We start from the raw sequence: 19,213 nt of genomic DNA on the forward strand, positions 1-19,213 counted from the left end.
AATAAAGGAATGTTTAATTTTCCTACTAACAAGAGCTTGAGTAAGATGATGGTGATGGAGAGTTGACCACTGTGATTCAGTAACTTGAAGATCATAGATTATTTGACTCAAAGTAGTTTCAGTAGAGTGAAGAAAGAGAAAATGGAGAGACATGGTTGAAAAAAGACAGAGAAAGGTACACATTTTAAGAGGGAAAACACTGAAAACTCTTCCAATAATCTTTACTGTGAAAATAAGCAGTTAATTAGGACAGTGAAGGATCATGGTGATGGAAGGGGTAGATGTTGGTTTCAAGGGAGGGTTTTTTCAGATGGAGATACTCCAGTATATTTATGTCATAACCAAAATAAATTACTAGAGAAGGCGATAGTGTGGAGTTAGTGAAAAGTGAACAATTTCTGGAATATTTTGAAAGTAGAATCAATAAAACATTTGGTTTTGAGTAAGAGGAGAACCAAGACTGGTTTCCAGGTTTGTGGGTGGAGCCACAGAAGCACAGGGGTTGGGGACAATGGTTAGGGTACAGTAGTTGGAAATTAAGACTTCTGTTTCGGACATATTAGAATGAAGATCTCTATTAGACCCAAGTGGACATACTGAATAGGAATTTAGACATACACTTCTTGAGCTTAGGGGAGAGTTGTAGCTAGAGGTATAAATTTGGGAGTTGTCAACAAATGAATAGTACTTGAAGTTATGGGGCTAGATGAGATTTCATCAAAGGGAGTACAAATAGAGAAACAAAGCTAATGAGTGAACTTCAGGGCACATCAACATTACAGACTGGAAGAGGAAACAGAAAACATGTCCAGTGGGATTGGAGGAGAAGTAGGAGAATGTAGGGACCCTGAAGGAGGATGTAGTCATCTGCATCAAATGCTACTATTATGTCTAGAAATATTTGCAATAAAAATTGCTAACTGGATTTTGCAAAATGAAGGCCAGTTTTACCTCTATGAAAGTTTATTGGATAAAGACAACTTGAGTTAAAGAAATTAAGAAGTGGGGAAATACAGAAATTACCATTATATCTTTGGGGAGTTTTGATATTAAAGAGAACAGAGAAAGCAGATATGGGATTGGGATGTTAGATAAGACATATTTGAGCATGGATATATACAGGAGAGAAAGAGAAATTGAATCAGGAGAAAGTAGATAATTGGAAAAGCCAAGTGTTTAAATGAACAAGAGAGAGTGGGGTACAGTGTTCAAGTAGATGGAAGAGCACAGCCAGGTCATATACTGTAACAGTAGTGAAGGCAAGGTATATGGACACAAATGCAGGTAGGGTGAGAGAGCAGATACTGGGAAAACAAAAAAATATTCTTTCAATGAATTCCATATCAGTGAAATAAGAAGCAATGGTGTCTTCTGAAACAAAGGAAAGGAAGAATGTCAGAGCTTTTGCAAGTGGGTTGAAGAAAAACATTGGCAAAGGATAAGGGGAGTATACAAGAGTACAATGATGGAGATTAACTATAATATTTAACCAAAGTAAAAAGGGAAGTAAGGACATAAAGTGATAAATAGACAGTGAGGCCAAATAATTATTTAACTGAGTATACAGAGAAGACAAGAGAGTGGAATATTTGAGACTGAGCTTTTGGATATGGTGCAATTACAGATAAGTTTAAGTTCTAGAATAGAACAATGAATAAGAGAGGCTGAGAAATCTTGCATGCTCAGTATGTTTGTTACAAAAAGTATAAAGATATCTTTTTTCACTTCAATCTTTACAGTCCCTGCCTTTTAACAGGCAAGTCTGGCCCATTTTACATGCATGTTACTTAATGATAAATTATAAGCAATTCCACCATTTGATTTTGTACTTTCTATACATTCTGTCTTTTCTATGCTTCTTATTTTCTTCTTTTCTGGTTTCTACTGGGTTGACTAAGTTTTTTCTTTCTCTTTTCTCCTGTCTAATGGTTTAAAAGTTATAAATTCTATTCTTTTAATAATTAGCCCAAAAATTATCAAAATACTTATTTAATTTAACCACATCAAGAATTAAACAATATCTATTCATTTTCATCAAGCAATCCAAGGTCTGTGATGATTTATCTCCAAACACGTCATTCATATCTTTCACATTATTGTTTCCTATTTTACTTTCACTTGGTTTTATAACTCCTAAATTAGTCTTTATAATTTTTATACAGTAACAATTTGTTTAGATTTAACAACATGCTTATTAAAGCCTTTGTTCAGCAATGACATAAAATGAACATCCCTTAATGCAATTCCATAAATGGCAAAATGACGTCCAGTCAACAAGAAGTTTGTAATATTTGAAATCAAACCCATCCTAATCTGACTAAAAACATATCAAATATCATGAATTTGTTTTTTACATATACATTAAAATTGAGTGAATGTGCCTGGGATGTCTTGGCCATTTGGCAAACTGGTGTTCAAAGAAAATTGTCTCTCAACAAATTGATCATTTAGCAAATTAGCTTTAAGGGAATTAATTTCTAGCAAACTGGTTTTAGTAAATTGTCCTGCATCTGACCACTGGCCCTTTCCTAAATCCTGTTATAAACAAAGTCAGGTCAGTAGATGGTATGTTCTTATCTAAAACAACTGAGTTAAATGAGTTTACCATAATCATGCTATAAATGAATTAAGGCCATGAAATGGGTAGGTTTAATAATTTGTCAAATTTTCTGTGTTGATTTTTCACTATGAAGAAAGTAGAGGGAATATTTTATGGCCAACTTACACATTAACAACAGAATAGAGGTAGATTTGTGAATGTGTCATATCAGTATAATAACTAATATGGCTAAAATAGATACAAGAAGTGTAAAACTTTATTTCTCTACTTAGGAACACCTGTTTTCCCAAATATGTCTACTATTATGGAAAACATCATTGCCATCATCGAAGTTTTCCAGGAATACTCAAGAAAAGATGACAACAATGAGACAATGAGCAAAAGAGAGCTGCAGGAACTTCTAGAAATAGAGTTTCAGCCAATTCTGCAGGTAAAGGTGGATTGTGATGTCCAAAGTTTAAATCATTTATGACTTTAATAATCTGAACAATGATTATTGTCAACACATGGTGAATTATATCTTTTGAGTCTGAACAGACTGAGTCTTATTTCTAAACTTTGTATCCCTAATTTTATATGCACATGATCTCACATACACTCAAAAAGATTTCCTGTCAGCTACAAAATGAATGTAAATAACCAATGACAAAAAATTAATATCAATTAGTTAGTACTTCTTAATATTTTTCCTCAAGATACTGAAGAGGGTTTATCTAAAAGACAACTCAACTATGAAATACAAAAGGGTGACCTATGAAGTAACAAAAAGAAGCAAGTACACCCTCAAATAAATTCCTGATACTCTACTATCGCTTTATATATATATATATATATATGTTTTTATGCAGTATGTGTAAGAACAAATTCCAAAAAGGAGGAAAACCAAGATGAAAACAAAACAAGGAGTATAACAAAATCAGTTACAATTTTCTGAAACATGAATTCACATTTAGATAACTGGAACTAACCCTATGAATTATACACTTGACAATGTGAAAAAGACTGAAGAGATCTCACTATGTGTGTATTGCCCCTCTACAGAATCCAGATGATCCAGATACTGCTGAAATCTTCATGCAAATCCTAGATTTAGACCACAACAAGAAACTAGACTTCACTGAGTTTTTTCTGATGGTATTCAGGGTGGCTCAAGCATGTTATGAGTCAATCATGAGACAGAATACCAAACGACAAACAACAAAGCAAAAAAAGCATGATCACCACAATGGAGATGAGGAAGAAGAAATACATGAAGATGAGGAAGAAGGAGAAAAGAAAAGGAAATCTAGCCCTTCAACAAGGCATGATAGGAAGGAAAATAAGGAAAGATGCAAGAGTCCAAGAGGAAGAGAGAAAACTACAGGGTTGTGGTCACAAGGATTTGAGCCTCTTCACTACCAAATATCCAACCATGGAAAATCTGACCCTGTCCATGGACATTCACGATCCCAGGCCACAGGAAGACAAGGATCAAGTCACGGAGAGTCTGCCGACACCTCAAGACACTCAGGCTCTCATCGCGGGAATACATCCTCTCATGAACACGCTGGAGATTTCCATGGATGGTCAGGATCAACCACAAGGCAAGGAGCAGGTTCCCGCCAGGAGCACTCGGCAGACACTTCCAGACATTCAGTGTCTGGACACGGACAACCATCAGGGGGATCCACCGTGGGCAGACATGGGGGATACAGTATCGGTCAACACAGCGACAGCGAGGGACAGTCAGAAGATTCACAGACACAAGCTGGGTCTGGGTCAACAAACAATCACGGATCTGCCCGTTTCCACTCAAGGGACATCTCTACACACTCAGGCTCTCGTGAAGGGCACAGGGCCAATCATCCTCACTCTGATGCAGCCACGGGAAGCCTGGGATCCGGCCCAGGAAGAAGACAAGGATCTAGGCATGGGCAGTCAGTAGACGCCTCTGGACATTCAGGGTCTCATCACGGAGATCCATCCCATCACGAACATGCTGAATCTTCCCAAGCTTCATCAAGGTCAAGCCCAAGAGGAAAGCCAGGATCTTCCCAACAGCAGGCAGCAGACACTTCTAGACATTCATCATATGGATATGGACACTCATCACGGGGATCCGATGTCAGCAGGCATCAGGGATCTCATGGTAGTCCGGAACGTGACAGTGGGGGAGAGAGAAGAGACTTCCAGAGACAATCTGGATCTGGGTCACAGCACCAACATGGATCCACCCATGGCCATTCAGGAGAAAGCTCTAGACATTCAGGGTCTGGACATGGACAATCATCATCCCCATCCAAGTCCAGCAGGCATTGGGGATCCAGTATAAGTGAGGAAAGTGACAGCGAAGGACAATCAGAAGGTTCAGGCAGACAACCAGTGTCAACCCATGGAAGGCCTGGGTCCTCTTCAAGAAAACAGGACGGATCCACCCATGAGCAGTCAGCACACAGCTCTACGCACTCAGGATGGCCTCAAAGCCAGGCACCCACACACGGGCATGCTGGTTCTGCCCATGGACATGGAGGCTCCAGCAAAAGAGAAATACAAGGTGGGCACCGTGAGCAATCAAATGACAGCTCCAGACACTCAGGGACAGGACAGGGACAAACCTCATCTGCATCCAGTAACAGCAGACATCATGGATCCAGTACTGGGCAGGACAGTGACACTGAAGGGCAATCACGGCCCTCAGAAAGTCAGTCGGCATCAACCCACACATCGTCTGGCTCCAGTAACAGAAACCAACATGGATCCGCACGTGGCCAGTCAGGGGAATTGCCCAGAAACTACCAGACAGCGGCCAATGGAAAGTCTGACTCTGTCCATGGACATTCAGGATCCCAGGCCACAGGAAGACAAGGATCAAGTCACGGAGAGTCTGCCGACACCTCAAGACACTCAGGCTCTCATCGCGGGAATACATCCTCTCATGAACACGCTGGAGATTTCCATGGATGGTCAGGATCAAGCACAAGGCAAGGAGCAGGTTCCCGCCAGGAGCACTCGGCAGACACTTCCAGACATTCAGTGTCTGGACACGGACAACCATCAGGGGGATCCACCGTGGGCAGACATGGGGGATACAGTATCGGTCAACACAGCGACAGCGAGGGACAGTCAGAAGATTCACAGACACAAGCTGGGTCTGGGTCAACAAACAATCACGGATCTGCCCGTTTCCACTCAAGGGACATCTCTACACACTCAGGCTCTCGTGAAGGGCACAGGGCCAATCATCCTCACTCTGATGCAGCCACGGGAAGCCTGGGATCCGGCCCAGGAAGAAGACAAGGATCTAGGCATGGGCAGTCAGTAGACGCCTCTGGACATTCAGGGTCTCATCACGGAGATCCATCCCATCACGAACATGCTGAATCTTCCCAAGCTTCATCAAGGTCAAGCCCAAGAGGAAAGCCAGGATCTTCCCAACAGCAGGCAGCAGACACTTCTAGACATTCATCATATGGATATGGACACTCATCACGGGGATCCGATGTCAGCAGGCATCAGGGATCTCATGGTAGTCTGGAACGTGACAGTGAGGGAGAGAGAAGAGACTTCCAGAGACAATCTGGATCTGGGTCACAGCACCAACATGGATCCACCCATGGCCATTCAGGAGAAAGCTCTAGACATTCAGGGTCTGGACATGGACAATCATCATCCCCATCCAAGTCCAGCAGGCATTGGGGATCCAGTATAAGTGAGGAAAGTGACAGCGAAGGACAATCAGAAGGTTCAGGCAGACAACCAGTGTCAACCCATGGAAGGCCTGGGTCCTCTTCAAGAAAACAGCACGGATCCACCCATGAGCAGTCAGCACACAGCTCTACGCACTCAGGATGGCCTCAAAGCCAGGCACCCACACACGGGCATGCTGGTTCTGCCCATGGACATGGAGGCTCCAGCAAAAGAGAAATACAAGGTGGGCACCGTGAGCAATCAAATGACAGCTCCAGACACTCAGGGACAGGACAGGGACAAACCTCATCTGCATCCAGTAACAGCAGACATCATGGATCCAGTACTGGGCAGGACAGTGACACTGAAGGGCAATCACGGCCCTCAGAAAGTCAGTCGGCATCAACCCACACATCTTCTGGCTCCAGTAACAGAAACCAACATGGATCCGCACGTGGCCAGTCAGGGGAATTGCCCAGAAACTACCAGACAGCGGCCAATGGAAAGTCTGACTATGTCCATGGACATTCAGGATCCCAGGCCACAGGAAGACAAGGATCAAGTCACGGAGAGTCTGCCGACACCTCAAGACACTCAGGCTCTCATCGCGGGAATACATCCTCTCATGAACACGCTGGAGATTTCCATGGATGGTCAGGATCAAGCACAAGGCAAGGAGCAGGTTCCCGCCAGGAGCACTCGGCAGACACTTCCAGACATTCAGTGTCTGGACACGGACAACCATCAGGGGGATCCACCGTGGGCAGACATGGGGGATACAGTATCGGTCAACACAGCGACAGCGAGGGACAGTCAGAAGATTCACAGACACAAGCTGGGTCTGGGTCAACAAACAATCACGGATCTGCCCGTTTCCACTCAAGGGACATCTCTACACACTCAGGCTCTCGTGAAGGGCACAGGGCCAATCATCCTCACTCTGATGCAGCCACGGGAAGCCTGGGATCCGGCCCAGGAAGAAGACAAGGATCTAGGCATGGGCAGTCAGTAGACGCCTCTGGACATTCAGGGTCTCATCACGGAGATCCATCCCATCACGAACATGCTGAATCTTCCCAAGCTTCATCAAGGTCAAGCCCAAGAGGAAAGCCAGGATCTTCCCAACAGCAGGCAGCAGACACTTCTAGACATTCATCATATGGATATGGACACTCATCACGGGGATCCGATGTCAGCAGGCATCAGGGATCTCATGGTAGTCCGGAACGTGACAGTGAGGGAGAGAGAAGAGACTTCCAGAGACAATCTGGATCTGGGTCACAGCACCAACATGGATCCACCCATGGCCATTCAGGAGAAAGCTCTAGATATTCAGGGTCTGGACATGGACAATCATCATCCCCATCCAAGTCCAGCAGGCATTGGGGATCCAGTATAAGTGAGGAAAGTGACAGCGAAGGACAATCAGAAGGTTCAGGCAGACAACCAGTGTCAACCCATGGAAGGCCTGGGTCCTCTTCAAGAAAACAGCACGGATCCACCCATGAGCAGTCAGCACACAGCTCTACGCACTCAGGATGGCCTCAAAGCCAGGCACCCACACACGGGCATGCTGGTTCTGCCCATGGACATGGAGGCTCCAGCAAAAGAGAAATACAAGGTGGGCACCGTGAGCAATCAAATGACAGCTCCAGACACTCAGGGACAGGACAGGGACAAACCTCATCTGCATCCAGTAACAGCAGACATCATGGATCCAGTACTGGGCAGGACAGTGACACTGAAGGGCAATCACGGCCCTCAGAAAGTCAGTCAGCATCAACCCACACATCATCTGGCTCCAGTAACAGAAACCAACATGGATCCGCACGTGGCCAGTCAGGGGAATTGCCCAGAAACTACCAGACAGCGGCCAATGGAAAGTCTGACTCTGTCCATGGACATTCAGGATCCCAGGCCACAGGAAGACAAGGATCAAGTCACGGAGAGTCTGCCGACACCTCAAGACACTCAGGCTCTCATCGCGGGAATACATCCTCTCATGAACACGCTGGAGATTTCCATGGATGGTCAGGATCAACCACAAGGCAAGGAGCAGGTTCCCGCCAGGAGCACTCGGCAGACACTTCCAGACATTCAGTGTCTGGACACGGACAACCATCAGGGGGATCCACCGTGGGCAGACATGGGGGATACAGTATCGGTCAACACAGCGACAGCGAGGGACAGTCAGAAGATTCACAGACACAAGCTGGGTCTGGGTCAACAAACAATCACGGATCTGCCCGTTTCCACTCAAGGGACATCTCTACACACTCAGGCTCTCGTGAAGGGCTCAGGGCCAATCATCCTCACTCTGATGCAGCCACGGGAAGCCTGGGATCCGGCCCAGGAAGAAGACAAGGATCTAGGCATGGGCAGTCAGTAGACGCCTCTGGACATTCAGGGTCTCATCACGGAGATCCATCCCATCACGAACATGCTGAATCTTCCCAAGCTTCATCAAGGTCAAGCCCAAGAGGAAAGCCAGGATCTTCCCAACAGCAGGCAGCAGACACTTCTAGACATTCATCATATGGATATGGACACTCATCACGGGGATCCGATGTCAGCAGGCATCAGGGATCTCATGGTAGTCCGGAACGTGACAGTGAGGGAGAGAGAAGAGACTTCCAGAGACAATCTGGATCTGGGTCACAGCACCAACATGGATCCACCCATGGCCATTCAGGAGAAAGCTCTAGACATTCAGGGTCTGGACATGGACAATCATCATCCCCATCCAAGTCCAGCAGGCATTGGGGATCCAGTATAAGTGAGGAAAGTGACAGCGAAGGACAATCAGAAGGTTCAGGCAGACAACCAGTGTCAACCCATGGAAGGCCTGGGTCCTCTTCAAGAAAACAGCACGGATCCACCCATGAGCAGTCAGCACACAGCTCTACGCACTCAGGATGGCCTCAAAGCCAGGCACCCACACACGGGCATGCTGGTTCTGCCCATGGACATGGAGGCTCCAGCAAAAGAGAAATACAAGGTGGGCACCGTAAGCAATCAAATGACAGCTCCAGACACTCAGGGACAGGACAGGGACAAACCTCATCTGCATCCAGTAACAGCAGACATCATGGATCCAGTACTGGGCAGGACAGTGACACTGAAGGGCAATCACGGCCCTCAGAAAGTCAGTCGGCATCAACCCACACATCGTCTGGCTCCAGTAACAGAAACCAACATGGATCCGCACGTGGCCAGTCAGGGGAATTGCCCAGAAACTACCAGACAGCGGCCAATGGAAAGTCTGACTCTGTCCATGGACATTCAGGATCCCAGGCCACAGGAAGACAAGGATCAAGTCACGGAGAGTCTGCCGACACCTCAAGACACTCAGGCTCTCATCGCGGGAATACATCCTCTCATGAACACGCTGGAGATTTCCATGGATGGTCAGGATCAAGCACAAGGCAAGGAGCAGGTTCCCGCCAGGAGCACTCGGCAGACACTTCCAGACATTCAGTGTCTGGACACGGACAACCATCAGGGGGATCCACCGTGGGCAGACATGGGGGATACAGTATCGGTCAACACAGCGACAGCGAGGGACAGTCAGAAGATTCACAGACACAAGCTGGGTCTGGGTCAACAAACAATCACGGATCTGCCCGTTTCCACTCAAGGGACATCTCTACACACTCAGGCTCTCGTGAAGGGCACAGGGCCAATCATCCTCACTCTGATGCAGCCACGGGAAGCCTGGGATCCGGCCCAGGAAGAAGACAAGGATCTAGGCATGGGCAGTCAGTAGACGCCTCTGGACATTCAGGGTCTCATCACGGAGATCCATCCCATCACGAACATGCTGAATCTTCCCAAGCTTCATCAAGGTCAAGCCCCAGAGGAAAGCCAGGATCTTCCCAACAGCAGGCAGCAGACACTTCTAGACATTCATCATATGGATATGGACACTCATCACGGGGATCCGATGTCAGCAGGCATCAGGGATCTCATGGTAGTCCGGAACGTGACAGTGAGGGAGAGAGAAGAGACTTCCAGAGACAATCTGGATCTGGGTCACAGCACCAACATGGATCCACCCATGGCCATTCAGGAGAAAGCTCTAGACATTCAGGGTCTGGACATGGACAATCATCATCCCCATCCAAGTCCAGCAGGCATTGGGGATCCAGTATAAGTGAGGAAAGTGACAGCGAAGGACAATCAGAAGGTTCAGGCAGACAACCAGTGTCAACCCATGGAAGGCCTGGGTCCTCTTCAAGAAAACAGCACGGATCCACCCATGAGCAGTCAGCACACAGCTCTACGCACTCAGGATGGCCTCAAAGCCAGGCACCCACACACGGGCATGCTGGTTCTGCCCATGGACATGGAGGCTCCAGCAAAAGAGAAATACAAGGTGGGCACTGTGAGCAATCAAATGACAGCTCCAGACACTCACGGACAGGACAGGGACAAACCTCATCTGCATCCAGTAACAGCAGACATCATGGATCCAGTACTGGGCAGGACAGTGACACTGAAGGGCAATCACGGCCCTCAGAAAGTCAGTCGGCATCAACCCACACATCGTCTGGCTCCAGTAACAGAAACCAACATGGATCCGCACGTGGCCAGTCAGGGGAATTGCCCAGAAACTACCAGACAGCGGCCAATGGAAAGTCTGACTCTGTCCATGGACATTCAGGATCCCAGGCCACAGGAAGACAAGGATCAAGTCACGGAGAGTCTGCCGACACCTCAAGACACTCAGGCTCTCATCGCGGGAATACATCCTCTCATGAACACGCTGGAGATTTCCATGGATGGTCAGGATCAAGCACAAGGCAAGGAGCAGGTTCCCGCCAGGAGCACTCGGCAGACACTTCCAGACATTCAGTGTCTGGACACGGACAACCATCAGGGGGATCCACCGTGGGCAGACATGGGGGATACAGTATCGGTCAACACAGCGACAGCGAGGGACAGTCAGAAGATTCACAGACACAAGCTGGGTCTGGGTCAACAAACAATCACGGATCTGCCCGTTTCCACTCAAGGGACATCTCTACACACTCAGGCTCTCGTGAAGGGCACAGGGCCAATCATCCTCACTCTGATGCAGCCACGGGAAGCCTGGGATCCGGCCCAGGAAGAAGACAAGGATCTAGGCATGGGCAGTCAGTAGACGCCTCTGGACATTCAGGGTCTCATCACGGAGATCCATCCCATCACGAACATGCTGAATCTTCCCAAGCTTCATCAAGGTCAAGCCCCAGAGGAAAGCCAGGATCTTTCCAACAGCAGGCAGCAGACACTTCTAGACATTCATCATATGGATATGGACACTCATCACGGGGATCCGATGTCAGCAGGCATCAGGGATCTCATGGTAGTCCGGAACGTGACAGTGAGGGAGAGAGAAGAGACTTCCAGAGACAATCTGGATCTGGGTCACAGCACCAACATGGATCCACCCATGGCCATTCAGGAGAAAGCTCTAGACATTCAGGGTCTGGACATGGACAATCATCATCCCCATCCAAGTCCAGCAGGCATTGGGGATCCAGTATAAGTGAGGAAAGTGACAGCGAAGGACAATCAGAAGGTTCAGGCAGACAACCAGTGTCAACCCATGGAAGGCCTGGGTCATCTTCAAGAAAACAGCACGGATCCACCCATGAGCAGTCAGCACACAGCTCTACGCACTCAGGATGGCCTCAAAGCCAGGCACCCACACACGGGCATGCTGGTTCTGCCCATGGACATGGAGGCTCCAGCAAAAGAGAAATACAAGGTGGGCACCGTGAGCAATCAAATGACAGCTCCAGACACTCACGGACAGGACAGGGACAAACCTCATCTGCATCCAGTAACAGCAGACATCATGGATCCAGTACTGGGCAGGACAGTGACACTGAAGGGCAATCACGGCCCTCAGAAAGTCAGTCGGCATCAACCCACACATCGTCTGGCTCCAGTAACAGAAACCAACATGGATCCGCACGTGGCCAGTCAGGGGAATTGCCCAGAAACTACCAGACAGCGGCCAATGGAAAGTCTGACTCTGTCCATGGACATTCAGGATCCCAGGCCACAGGAAGACAAGGATCAAGTCACGGAGAGTCTGCCGACACCTCAAGACACTCAGGCTCTCATCGCGGGAATACATCCTCTCATGAACACGCTGGAGATTTCCATGGATGGTCAGGATCAAGCACAAGGCAAGGAGCAGGTTCCCGCCAGGAGCACTCGGCAGACACTTCCAGACATTCAGTGTCTGGACACGGACAACCATCAGGGGGATCCACCGTGGGCAGACATGGGGGATACAGTATCGGTCAACACAGCGACAGCGAGGGACAGTCAGAAGATTCACAGACACAAGCTGGGTCTGGGTCAACAAACAATCACGGATCTGCCCGTTTCCACTCAAGGGACATCTCTACACACTCAGGCTCTCGTGAAGGGCTCAGGGCCAATCATCCTCACTCTGATGCAGCCACGGGAAGCCTGGGATCCGGCCCAGGAAGAAGACAAGGATCTAGGCATGGGCAGTCAGTAGACGCCTCTGGACATTCAGGGTCTCATCACGGAGATCCATCCCATCACGAACATGCTGAATCTTCCCAAGCTTCATCAAGGTCAAGCCCAAGAGGAAAGCCAGGATCTTCCCAACAGCAGGCAGCAGACACTTCTAGACATTCATCATATGGATATGGACACTCATCACGGGGATCCGATGTCAGCAGGCATCAGGGATCTCATGGTAGTCCGGAACGTGACAGTGAGGGAGAGAGAAGAGACTTCCAGAGACAATCTGGATCTGGGTCACAGCACCAACATGGATCCACCCATGGCCATTCAGGAGAAAGCTCTAGACATTCAGGGTCTGGACATGGACAATCATCATCCCCATCCAAGTCCAGCAGGCATTGGGGATCCAGTATAAGTGAGGAAAGTGACAGCGAAGGACAATCAGAAGGTTCAGGCAGACAACCAGTGTCAACCCATGGAAGGCCTGGGTCCTCTTCAAGAAAACAGCACGGATCCACCCATGAGCAGTCAGCACACAGCTCTACGCACTCAGGATGGCCTCAAAGCCAGGCACCCACACACGGGCATGCTGGTTCTGCCCATGGACATGGAGGCTCCAGCAAAAGAGAAATACAAGGTGGGCACCGTGAGCAATCAAATGACAGCTCCAGACACTCAGGGACAGGACAGGGACAAACCTCATCTGCATCCAGTAACAGCAGACATCATGGATCTAGTACTGGGCAGGACAGTGACACTGAAGGGCAATCACGGCCCTCAGAAAGTCAGTCGGCATCAACCCACACATCATCTGGCTCCAGTAACAGAAACCAACATGGATCCGCACGTGGCCAGTCAGGGGAATTGCCCAGAAACTACCAGACAGCGGCCAATGGAAAGTCTGACTCTGTCCATGGACATTCAGGATCCCAGGCCACAGGAAGACAAGGATCAAGTCACGGAGAGTCTGCCGACACCTCAAGACACTCAGGCTCTCATCGCGGGAATACATCCTCTCATGAACACGCTGGAGATTTCCATGGATGGTCAGGATCAAGCACAAGGCAAGGAGCAGGTTCCCGCCAGGAGCACTCGGCAGACACTTCCAGACATTCAGTGTCTGGACACGGACAACCATCAGGGGGATCCACCGTGGGCAGACATGGGGGATACAGTATCGGTCAACACAGCGACAGCGAGGGACAGTCAGAAGATTCACAGACACAAGCTGGGTCTGGGTCAACAAACAATCACGGATCTGCCCGTTTCCACTCAAGGGACATCTCTACACACTCAGGTTCTCGTGAAGGGCTCAGGGCCAATCATCCTCACTCTGATGCAGCCACGGGAAGCCTGGGATCCGGCCCAGGAAGAAGACAAGGATCTAGGCATGGGCAGTCAGTAGACGCCTCTGGACATTCAGGGTCTCATCACGGAGATCCATCCCATCACGAACATGCTGAATCTTCCCAAGCTTCATCAAGGTCAAGCCCAAGAGGAAAGCCAGGATCTTCCCAACAGCAGGCAGCAGACACTTCTAGACATTCATCATATGGATATGGACACTCATCACGGGGATCCGATGTCAGCAGGCATCAGGGATCTCATGGTAGTCCGGAACGTGACAGTGAGGGAGAGAGAAGAGACTTCCAGAGACAATCTGGATCTGGGTCACAGCACCAACATGGATCCACCCATGGCCATTCAGGAGAAAGCTCTAGACATTCAGGGTCTGGACATGGACAATCATCATCCCCATCCAAGTCCAGCAGGCATTGGGGATCCAGTATAAGTGAGGAAAGTGACAGCGAAGGACAATCAGAAGGTTCAGGCAGACAACCAGTGTCAACCCATGGAAGGCCTGGGTCCTCTTCAAGAAAACAGGACGGATCCACCCATGAGCAGTCAGCACACAGCTCTACGCACTCAGGATGGCCTCAAAGCCAGGCACCCACACACGGGCATGCTGGTTCTGCCCATGGACATGGAGGCTCCAGCAAAAGAGAAATACAAGGTGGGCACCGTAAGCAATCAAATGACAGCTCCAGACACTCAGGGACAGGACAGGGACAAACCTCATCTGCATCCAGTAACAGCAGACATCATGGATCCAGTACTGGGCAGGACAGTGACACTGAAGGGCAATCACGGCCCTCAGAAAGTCAGTCGGCATCAACCCACACATCGTCTGGCTCCAGTAACAGAAACCACATGGATCCGCACGTGGCCAGTCAGGGGAATTGCCCAGAAACTACCAGACAGCGGCCAATGGAAAGTCTGACTCTGTCCATGGACATTCAGGATCCCAGGCCACAGGAAGACAAGGATCAAGTCACGGAGAGTCTGCCGACACCTCAAGACACTCAGGCTCTCATCGCGGAATACATCCTCTCATGAACACGCTGGAGATTTCCATGGATGGTCAGGATCAAGCACAAGGCAAGGAGCAGGTTCCCGCCAGGAGCACTCGGCAGACACTTCCAGACATTCAGTGTCTGGACACGGACAACCATCAGGGGGATCCACAGTGGGCAGACATGGGGGATACAGTATCGGTCAACACAGCGACAGCGAGGGACAGTCAGAAGATTCACAGACACAAGCTGGGTCTGGGTCAACAAACAATCACGGAATCTGCCCGTTCCACTCAAGGGACATCTCTACACACTCAGGCTCTCGTGAAGGGCACAGGGCCAATCATCCTCACTCTGATGCAGCCACGGGAAGCCTGGGATCCGGCCAGGAAGAAGAACAAGGATCTAGGCATGGGCAGTCAGTAGAACGCCTCTGGACATTCAGGGTCTCATCACGGAGATCCATCCCATCACGAACATGCTGAATCTTCCCAAGCTTCATCAAGGTCAAGCCCAAGAGGAAAGCCAGGATCTTCCCAACAGCAGGCAGCAGACACTTCTAGACATTCATCATATGGATATGGACACTCATCACGGGGATCCGATGTCAGCAGGCATCAGGGATCTCATGGTAGTCCGGAACATGACAGTGGGGGAGAGAGAAGAGACTTCCAGAGACAATCTGGATCTGGGTCACAGCACCAACATGGATCCACCCATGGCCATTCAGAAGACAGCTCTAGACATGATGGTCCTCATCCTGAGCCAAGACACAATCGTGAAGAATTTGACCATGTCCATGGTGAGTCAGAACCCAATAGGGTAAGACGACAGGGATCTAGTCATGGACACTTGTTTGACACCTCTAGACATTCAGGGACACCTCAGGGAGTTACATTCTCTAATGGATACACTGAGTCTTCACATGAACATTCAGGATCAAGCTCAGGAGGCAGGTCAATATCCAATCAAGTGCAATCAGGTGAGAGCCCTAGATATTCTGATTCTCGCCCTAGACAGTCATCTTCTGGATCCATGTCCAGCAGACCTCAAGGATCCAGTATAAGTCAGGAAAGTGATTTCAAAGGATCATTCCATGAGCACACTACTATTCCTTTGCAGGATTCAGAATATACTTCAAGAAATATATCTGGTGGCAAGCCTCACCAGTCTGGGCATACTCATTTTCATTCAGTGGTTACTGAAAGACAAAGGGAAGGAACAGGTCTAGGTTGGAAACATGGCAGCTTTGGAAGGGCAGAATATGACTATGGGAAGTCAGGATTTGGAAAGTCTCCAAATGGAATTGTTAGCCACAGTATCAGCACTATGAGATTCAGTGACAGTTATGAGGACAGACAAGCAGCTAGATGTGGAGAAAAAAATATGGGATCCAGTATAATAGGCACTAATAGATGCAGAGGACCTTCAGTCCACATAAGTAATATTTCAAAACAACTGGGGTTTAATCCGTCACAAAGATACTAGATCTATGAATGAGAAACAAATGGAAGGAGTAATCAATAGAGTAGGAGGCTGAAACAAAGAACAACTTCAAATCAAGAAGCTTTTCATAATTAGTGAAGTTAGCTTTTCCTATCAGTTTGTTTAAATATTACACTATTTCCTTTCTTTGGTGGTAGTTTATTTTTCTTTCTAGACACTTTTTTACTCTCTAGTTTGAAAATGGTGAATGGAACAAATAATGTACTCAGCTACATTTAGAGCATTGTAAGTGAGCACTTTGGGATTTGGGTTTCATGTAAGGATTTTTAGAGGGTAGGCTAAATTTTAGATCCTCTAGAGATTGGTACATTAATGATTGCCAAAAATATCAGAGGAGCAAAAAATACAAAATTACTGTTCTGGAGGCCAAAGCTGTTATGTTAGCCTTGTGGCTCAGTATATCTCCCTCTTTTATCTTTCTTTTGGAATGCTGTATGATTCCTATTTCATTGAAAACACCTTGGTTATATAGAATAAAGAAAGTGAACAACATGATAATTGGAAATAAACAATTGATCATATAAAAAAACTTTGTCTCTTCTATGCTTATTTCTCATAGACCCTGAACGAGTTTCCATAGCCAGGATTGCATTTGTCCCCACTATCACTGGAAACCTACATGGCCAAATATCAGCTATACACTGAATACAAGTAATAGAGTACAAAGTTGAGTTTAATCAAATGGCATACTTTCTGCAACATAATTGTTGTCACACACAATCATCTTCAGGAAGAAAAAAAGAGTATTCTCACTCATGATTACCATCATCATTATTATCAAATCATCACCCCAAGTAGATACTATCAAGTCAATCCATGAATATCATACAGGAATTACTGACCATCAGTGCTTCACTAGGAGCACTAGGAGACACTTTCCAACGTAGACTAATGGAAGCAGGGAAGTTCTGCTCAAATACTCTGAAAGGGGAACACCATAAAGAAAATAATCTTCTTGCCTGGGTGGGCAATTAATGTACCTTTATGATTTAGGCAAGTGGGTGAAGAGTGAAGAAATATAGCAATAATGTGAACAGGGTCTACCATTACAAGAAATATCCCTCTGTGGGAAGTCTACCTAAATTTTTCTTCTCAAAAATAGCAAACTCAAAGAGATGTTAGACTATATCTATCCAATATTAGCAGTTACCACAATAATAATCCATTTTAAAATAATAATCCATTTTAAAATAGAAATTAGACCTCAGGATTCCAAACTCTGAGTTCAGTTGTTTTAGAAAAGCTGAACTTTTACTTGAGTAAATGAATCTAAAGGAAACTGACTGTACTTTTACTTGAGTAAATGAATCTAAAGGAAACTGATTGTCAGAGTTCAAATGATCTCCAATGGGGGCAAGGATTGAATCAATAGCAACAAACTAGCTCATTTTTCTTACAATCCTCAAACAATATTATACCCATTCTTTCTTTAATATTATAACAGACCAGATTTTTTTAACTTTCAGTAATTAAGGATAAAGTGATTAAGAACAGACTAGTCCTAACAGGTTAATCTTAGAATAAACTTGCAAGAGAATTACCCTCATGGATAAGTATTTATAATACACATGAAATTATTGTGTATGTGATAATTATCAATGAATATTAAGTAATTTATATAAATCCATTAATTTGCCTGTCTATCCATCAATTCATAGTCAAAGAATAATTCATGATCAATCATAGACATTTAAACATTAGATTTTGTCTTATCCATATCCCTCATTTTACAAGGGACATGAATGAAAAAGGAAAATAATTTGCCCCAAACAGTCTTTAAGATGGTGAAAATGTCTCTTGAACCTCAAGCAATAATCTATCCACTGCTACATGGTGTCTCCACTTGCTCCATATTATCAAAATTTGCACAAGTTTAATCCTGCAAAATAAATCCAGAAAGGACCGTTGCCAATCAGATTCTAAACTTGTGACTGAGGCTTAAATATATCACGTTGCCTTTGTTGCTTTCTGGGGGATATGCTCACTTCTACAAAGTGACCCCATGAAGGTACCTTAATTCCTTACTACGAGTAACATTTATTTTCATGAATGATAATCATGATCTCTCAATCACACCCAAACAAACTTGGAAAATGGATAAATATGATTATATATTATAGAATATATTCTATTAACTCCAAAAATTTCAATTCTTCAGTTACTTTTGCCTGAATTGAGAGTATTTTATTTACCGTTAGACCTTTTAACGAAGATAAAGCACACAAAATAATTAAGAATGTACAATCCATAATCATACCATCTTATCCATGTAATGTATATTATGTCTCAGAAAAACATAAGGTAAAGAAGGTTCATACAATTTTTACCCATCTCAGCTTTAAAAATTCTATTTGACAATCATAAGAGCTCAAGGAATTGCCAAAACATTTTTTAAATTAAGAAACAAGTATCTTATAAAAGCAGCCAATATTATTATTATTAAAAATATACTAAAACATGATTTATTGGACGTTTACTATGTAACAGGTGCTGCTTAAAATGCTTCATGTGCATTAATTTATTTAAGTAGCCACAGAATTCAATCCAAAGACAGAGTAAAGATAGTATCCACAAAACTGGAAAACATGGAAATTAGAATAAGACAAACATAGGCTCAAGTTCTGACCTTATTAAC

At 46.2% G+C, this 19,213-nt stretch overlaps 1 protein-coding gene across 1 annotated transcript; it reads left to right on the forward strand.

The window, feature by feature from the left end:
- The first annotated feature begins 2,852 nt into the window (after positions 1 to 2,852).
- Positions 2,853 to 16,560, forward strand: FLG (filaggrin). The gene is made up of 7 exons (XM_037807804.1): positions 2,853 to 2,990; positions 3,602 to 7,391; positions 7,572 to 8,513; positions 8,580 to 15,059; positions 15,145 to 15,494; positions 15,569 to 15,894; positions 16,089 to 16,560. The coding sequence occupies exons 1-7, from the start codon at positions 2,853 to 2,855 to the stop codon at positions 16,558 to 16,560; spliced, it is 12,498 nt and encodes a 4,165-aa protein (XP_037663732.1).
- Positions 16,561 to 19,213: the final 2,653 nt, after the last annotated feature.

Source organism: Choloepus didactylus, chromosome 2 (assembly GCF_015220235.1).
Source record: "Choloepus didactylus isolate mChoDid1 chromosome 2, mChoDid1.pri, whole genome shotgun sequence".
Classification (NCBI taxonomy): Eukaryota; Metazoa; Chordata; class Mammalia; order Pilosa; family Megalonychidae; genus Choloepus; species Choloepus didactylus.

Excerpts from the sequence above, each read along its gene's own strand:
- FLG (XM_037807804.1), top strand. The coding sequence starts at position 2,853 with ATGTCTACTATTATGGAAAACATCATTGCCATCATCGAAGTTTTCCAG. Across the intron at positions 15,495-15,568 it reads GATCTAGGCATGGGCAGTCA|CTTCATCAAGGTCAAGCCCA; the intron begins GTAGAACGCCTC and ends AATCTTCCCAAG. Across the intron at positions 15,895-16,088 it reads GTGAGTCAGAACCCAATAGG|ACAGTCATCTTCTGGATCCA; the intron begins GTAAGACGACAG and ends TTCTCGCCCTAG.